The sequence below is a fragment of the Plasmopara halstedii genome (genome assembly GCF_900000015.1).
Source record: "Plasmopara halstedii genome assembly, contig: Scaffold_2956, whole genome shotgun sequence".
In the NCBI taxonomy this organism is placed as follows: Eukaryota; Oomycota; class Peronosporomycetes; order Peronosporales; family Peronosporaceae; genus Plasmopara; species Plasmopara halstedii.
Window position 1 is genome coordinate 675,050 of NW_020189861.1, and position 7,341 is coordinate 682,390.

A 7,341-nucleotide genomic window follows, 5' to 3' on the forward strand; every position below is an offset into this window, starting at 1 on the left:
CGGTAAACCAAGGACATAATTGAGTTCTGAAAGTTGAAACTGTGTGAACGTGCCAGATGCAATGAGCTACGAAATACTGTAGAGGAAAAGGTCTATTAGCTGCTGAGCAGATCCATGGTACTCGCACGTATTTCATATGCCATAGCACATAGGGTCGGGCTCACGCACACGGGCGTACAGCGAGTCCCTTACGAGGAAACGTCGAGCTCCAGCGGCCAACTGAAAGTGAACTAGGTTCTGTTGTACCTTGCAAATCGGACCCAGCTCTATAAACGGGTCCTCTTCAAGAGAATTCAGGCTCATTGTTCACGATCGTTGGTTATTGATTTGAACGTTGCCGGTAGTATGAAGCTTATGACATTTTAATAATTTCAAGAGCGTCATCCAATTATGTACGACGCGTGATTGTAAAAAAGTTAGCTGTACGCGAAGGAATCTAAAATGCCAAAATCAGATACGATATTTGTGCGTCTTGACACGAGACCTAGGGTGCAAGTGCTGCAGGCGTGCTACAACTTTCAGCAAACTTTGCAGACTACTTCAGCCTGGCACAGATCTAGTCCTAGAATCGGACTCTGAAACGATCGCGTCATTGGTATGGTGTGGTTGGATCGCGAGCCATCAAGCCGAAAGCACTAAGTGACACGCGCTTCTCTCTTTGTGAAGCTTTGGCGAGTTTATAGATTATCCCTGCCAGGAAATAGAAGCGACTTTGGTGTGGACACGGAGCTGCAAAAGAATATGTACAAAACATGTGATTATTCGAGTAGTCTAGCAAAGAAATTGATAGGTGCTTGAGATTGATTTTAAAAGGCAGTGCAACGTGATGCAGGAAAGGTAGAGAGTGTGCTGCGGATACCAGAGTGTGAACGGGAAGAAGACAGTATGTCGTGGGCTATGCCAATGCCGATGAGTAGTGAAATCGACTGAACATCGCACGATCTTTTGAAGTTGAAAGGCGATTGTATGCCGCCTATAGAAAAGCGAGGCTTTCAAAATTGTAAATCGGGTCCATCTTTGTCGCAATATGACAGGTGTGACGGGCCCACTGAGCGGAGCACGGATAAGCTGCAGTAATGTTTATTCACTCGTGAATGGTGTGATCGGGTTAGTCTTAAGCTGTGAGTAATTCCTCACTACCTTTTGTAGAAGCTTGCACAGAGCTGACGAAGGTATTGTTTTCCAGCATATAAAAGAAATCACGAATGGAAGGGTCAACGAAATGATATAACTGGAAACGGACCCTAGTTTGACATCCGCCGTGGGAGAATCTGTCACAGAGGACATCTACAGAGCGCTGAGTGCAAAGGTATGTGAATGGATCTATCGATTCCCTTCTATCCATTGTTAAAGGAGGATCACAACCTGGTTCTGAGAAACCCACCACACGCGTGTGACCCTGGGTCGTGGCGTCATAAAGTTGGCCTGGCTCCCGAACCGAATATTGCGTCACAGAGCAAAAAAGCTTAAAAAGAGAACAGTGCGATGCTATCGACGGTTTCCTGTGTTCAAAGGTTAAAGCGGGCTTGGCGAAAGGGTTAGTCTCCTGACTCGGCGTGGAATCTCAGGGTCAGAAAGATTATTTAGTGGCAAGTGGTGAATTGTACACAGGCAAGAACTACAGTTCCGGTACAAAAGCGGGTTGTTGAAAATGCACTGCTGAACAGCATAGTGAGCTGCACTGTATTCATTGGGCTTATGATATTCGTCTGATGAGATTACAATATCCATCTGACTTCGGTTAAGGCTCTGAGCAAAATGTCTGATTAAAATACAGAGACTGATTGATGGCAAAGCAACGTTTGGCGGCGTAGTGACACATTTATTTAGACAGCATCACGGCTATGCCCATGCCTACTCCGACGATTCGTTCATCCGTGGTCGTGTAGAGAACGGGAAGTCGGGTAACTACATTTATGATTTGCAAGCGCTGCTCGACCAAATGTGTGTTCACAAACACTGACAAGCACGCCTTTGGCGCCGACCAAGTCGCTTTGGTGAGTTTCTTTATTGGCAGATCCCGCAAAAATAAAACCAAGAAATATTGCTATTGCCTGCGTCCCATGAGGACTTGAGAAAATGGCTTGGCATGACCAATAACCTGTATACGTACAGTGCAAACGACGTTGTACGGATCCTCCTCCAGCGTCTTACGAAGATATCAAACGATGTTGGGGGGCTTTAGAAGCACAGGTCTTGAGGGATGAGAAAGAAAGTCCGAAATGTGTCTGAGTTACGTCTCTTCCAAATCAAGACCAGCAATTTCGCGTTGTCTGTATTATTTCAGCCTTTGCAATGGACAACGTTTTACTTCAAGTAGATAGATGCCAACGGGCAAGATTGTGTGATCGCGTGGGAATGATGCGGTGATGAAGTACGACCCCTTTCACGAAAAAAACCATTTTGCTGTGATGCATGTCTTCGTCAAGTTCAGGGTACACATTTTCGCGTCGCCTCGACTGCGAATTGCTGCATGTCTCATAGGTTACGTCGCCAATTACTGAGATGATATATGTAGCGTATAGGTCGGATGCAACATGCGTTGCGTTGCATTGCCGAAATCTTTTTGAGTTAAACTGTTTGCAAATCTAGATGTCGCTTTATTAAAACGCAAAGTCGCATGTCTGTACCGCTATGCCTTTTCAAAAGGTTTGATGTATTATAGCGCTGACCCAAATAATACTCAGCGGGAAGTGGTGCTTCACGATGAAGACGTCAAGTACTGAATACTGTACGACTTCCTTGAGTGGTCAGCTAGAAAAGACAAACCGCTCGGGGATCGCTATGTATTGGTGGCTTAACATGTAAACGTGGGTAAACAAATATGTTCGAATGTGTTCAATGCAACAACGCCGCACACGAAGGCACTTTTGGCCAGCCTACCGGTTCCGGCAGAGCGTAAGTAAAGAAATCATATTTGAAAGATGCATCAGCCGATATCAGCGCTGTGGTCAATGAACCGTCTGAGCAAAATGGCTCGTTTGCTGCTGCCAGAGTCAGTGTGACCGGTGAAAATACAGGTAAGCTGTTATTTGACAGAGTACTTAGCCAATTTGGCTTGTGCGGCAGGGCTGCCGTAGCTCTTTGCTTAGGTGGAAGCTTACTAAGGTCACCGACCGTACGTTCAATACCAGAACCGGTACAAGTGTAGCGGATCACAATCCGCTACCTCCAAGAGTACCCAAAACCTTAACCAAGGCAAATACGCTCTTGCGCTCAAGATTTAAATTGCACTAATTTGTTTTATTTGCCTATATCTTAAACCTTCGGTCTCCCCAATTAAATTGTAAAGCCTAACCAATCGGCATGACTATTGGCAGTCCAGTCACGTATGGCTTCTTGTTACGGTGTAGCCACACCAATGAGAGTAGCACACCGCCTTGTGTAATCCACACCTTTGTACGGTCATACCATCTTGTATGACCCAACATTCTCTACAAGGGTACGTGTAACCCCGTTACAGCTAGCCGGTAGCCATCGTGTCGAATAGAGATCCGCACATCCAGCAAACTTTAGTAAACGTTTTCAACGGTGCTTGGCGCCAGCTTGGATATTTCAATCGCTTCCAAGAGCAAAGATGGTCACATGGAACGCATAAAGTGCAGTGTAGAGAATATTCTCCTGATCGTATGCGTAAAGAGAGAAGCTAGCTGTTCACACTCACTACGTTAAGTTGAAAACGCATTGAATGCCTCTACAGGCTAAACCTCATTTTACATTAATAATTTGTCGAGGCCCGGATGTCTTTGACCATTTCACGTAGTGGCTTGATTTTTGGGGGAGGGGCTGTTGATCAAATTTGACTCGCTAATAACAGCCCAACCACACATCGCAAAGCGATAAGTAATTTATCTCAATGACATTAATGGTTATGGGTAAGGTGCTCAACACTGAGGATGAGAGCCAAAATTGCTGAAATTAAGTGACGATAAAAGAACCAGGCGACACACACACGATTACGTTGCGGGGCATCGGTTTTTCCATACGCAGTTTACCAAACTACACATGAAGTATATGCGGTCATCATTGACCACACATCATCGAACCGCTCACGATTGTGGCTATGAGAGTGCGAACACTTTTTCTCTTCTCTTCTTTTTTTCTTGTTTTGCAAACCATTTGAATGTAATTTTTTTTCGCAGACGGGGTGATGATTGCATCATCTCCTGTAGCAAAGCTACCTCTACTTGGATGCGGCCAAGTGGTTATTGATATGTGAGGGTCGGCAAAGCGATGGCTAAATTTATCGAGCAAATCGTAGATTTTGCTCATCTCAGACACTGATCTACACCGGGACTATCGAAAGCCAATGTGTCCCCATAACAAAAAGAGCTCACGAGATCCAGCCAGCCGTGAAAGATTCGATCTCCGGCGGGACAAGTGAAGTCCAATATTTATGCGAGGCCTTCGCTAAGCCGGCAGTTATCGAAGGGCAGAACCATTGCCTGGCAAAGTGAAAGGGCACCCGCATCTGGAACCCTCTTTAGAGCTTGATGTCTTACTTCGGCATGATTGTTCGATGCTGTGGATGCTTACAACCTACCTAATTTACAATCGGCATCGATTCTTCTTTGAGATGAAGCAGCGTCGCACGCTTCAGCACGCTTCCAAGTAGTGAATTATGACCGACCTTCTAGCGAATGGAACTCTTGGTCTATGGCTGCTAAAGCTGTCTCATCGAGACAAGCGGGGCTGGTGATAATGGGTTGAAATATCTCGCCTACGTCAAATTTTAAAGGTTAAAAGATGAGCGTGTCATGGTGCATAAGGCAGCCTTTGCTTTGTTGAGACTGATTGATGACAATTTGCAATGGGTGACACGGATGGCTTGTATCACCTAGTACGCAACTGAATCTGATGACCAGCGGTAGTTTTATCAGCCTTTAATACCAAGGCACATTTCTCAAGCACAGAGGGTGGTCCTTAAGAGTGATTGTCTGTAGGCTCAGAAATCGCTAGTGGAACGACTTCCATACGTCCAATTCACCGTGTGTTAGCGGAAGGCCCGCATCCAATGATGTGTAAGGGCTCAGCGCCTCTGCAGCAAGCAACTTAAGAGGCCTTAACACCGTAATCACGACGTGATGTAGACTTGTCATGTCTCTGGTGCATTATGAAATGCACGTGGACCCTGGAGCCAGGCTCAGCTCGTTGGCGACAACCCATCATGATATCATTATATCTCACCGAAAGGTTAGAAAACTTTGGCATGTCCTTATCGTTAGGCGGAAACATCGTACTCCAGATCTCCCTTCGTTTTTGCCTCTGATTAATGCCTGCTCTCTTTGACAGTCGTGCATCGTGCGTTATTGTACGTCGTTCTGAGACCAAATAGGATATTTTCCGGCTTCACGAACCCGGAACATTGCTTTTGATAACTAAAAACCCTGGCTGGGAGTCTCGACTCTCCGAAGAAAGTCCCCCTTTTAGCGTTACAATTAGTTCTGGCCTCCACAAACTACGGTTATTATCAGTTTTGTCTGGTAGGACGCCAGTCGCCTGCTAGAATTCGACTTTTCCGTGGGATGTCGTCAGTTGACCCAGCGCGAGAGCATCGTCTGCAGCTCTCATCCGAGAGAGAAGGGGGTAAACAGGACGAAAGATCTTGGTTTTGCCATTGGTGTGATATCTACGAGTTCAACAGTATCAGCTAAGTATCTAAAAGATTGCTTTCTTAACCCTCAGCTGAAACAATCTGGCATGCTCATAGAGCCTTCACCTACCGCGATTTGAATAGCTTTTAAGGGATGAGGTTGTTCAATTAATTCGACACCTACCGCCCCTTCAAAATGTTGATGGGCGCTTAGGTCTCGGAGCGAGCTGCATCTGTACGGTGACCCTCCATGAATTCGGTGATCGTTACTGTTTCTGAAAGAGGGTGTGCTACCATTTTGGAGATATGAATTTTCATCTGCTGGCCATAATCTTTGTATCTACGAGTGTGGACTCGATCGCAGACAGTACGCTTTGATAGGCGGTGGAAACAATAAAGTCGTAACTTCCTGAATCAATTTCCAGGTTTGAAATGCCTTCTAGAAATATAACACGTGAATGCCCATTCTCGCGCGCCGTCTTCAAGTTTAAGTATGCTTGTACGACAAATTGATACTTGTCATGAGCATGGCCGAGTTCATTGCCATCATAACTTTCTCACCCAAAAATTTATCCGTCTCTGCCCATAAAGAATTGTACGCACAGCATAGAAGGCATCACGGTGGCGGTGATGCTGGTTGAGCTCTCGCCGTAGCTTGATTGAAGTGCTCCTAAAACTAGATCACCAGCGTTTTTTCAGATTTGGCGATTACACAGTTATTGCTTTCAGTTCATAGCCGCCAATTTATTTATCTCTTCGGGACTAGCTAAATTCGAGCTAATAAAGCGTGCCTAGTTGTAGAAAAAAGAGATTGCCGAAGACTCGCGTGCAATCCTCGCAGCTGCTTTATTCATATGGGGTCTTGGCCGGCTTCCAATATAACGTTTGCTTCTCTGAAGCTGCATTAAATTTTGAGGCGACGCACTTTTCACCCAGCACGCAACTTAAGTACAATACGTTTTGGCGCTTGTGCCAGCATTGGGTACAGACAAACTTAACCGCTGATGATCTAAGTACACGCAGTACTCCTTAGCAGTGTCGATTGAAAGGGTTGATAAACGCTCTTTTGATCTCTATTAAGCAGAAGGCATGCATCCTAAGGCACAAAAGGCAACTTCTCATGTATAAATGGTGAATTACGACGTAATTGAGTCTACAAAACGTTGCGACTTTTTTGCTTGCAGACTGTCAAGCTCAACTCGATGGGCCATGACCAGATTATTGGTGATTAGTTGAACGTTGTCGTAAGGTTCGCGGCGGGGCTTCACAACTGCAGCTGAGTGTGGAACTGACGCAGATTAGAGGCAGCGCGTTAGATCGTATTGTCTTTGGTCAATAGTTTTACCGTACGCCTGTTAATGTGTGCGAAAGTGCCGTGTCGGGACTCGGGAATTCTCTGTGCCAATTTTTGTTGGAGACATCTAAGCTTTCTCGTGGAGAACAGCGTGGTAATTGTTGGCCACTATGGTCGCGTCTTTATCAATCGCTTATTTGACTGAGTGGGCTATACTTCTTATGCGAATCTTAAGGCACAGTCAGTTGCTACGGTTGGATAAGAAAGTTTCGGCTTTCGTGACGCGATGCATTCAAACGATAAGCTACGTGTGGTACTTATTTTGGTGAAAGAGGGTGTAACGAAGTAATGTCGCTATTATCCCTCGTTCTCAGAGCCAAGTTTACAAGTAGCAATGTATGTGTGACGGGGCACACGGCACCTTGCACAGAGGAAGCTTGACTTCCAAGAGTAT

The 7,341-nt window shown here is 45.6% G+C and overlaps 1 protein-coding gene across 1 annotated transcript; it reads right to left on the reverse strand.

Moving 5' to 3' along the window:
• Window positions 1–4,833: 4,833 nt before the first annotated feature.
• Window positions 4,834–5,099, reverse strand: PHALS_06237 (uncharacterized protein; the record flags this gene model as incomplete). The annotated part of the gene is made up of 2 exons (XM_024719488.1): window positions 4,834–4,922; window positions 4,988–5,099. The coding sequence occupies 2 exons, from the start codon at window positions 5,097–5,099 to the stop codon at window positions 4,834–4,836; spliced, it is 201 nt and encodes a 66-aa protein (XP_024584782.1).
• Window positions 5,100–7,341: the final 2,242 nt, after the last annotated feature.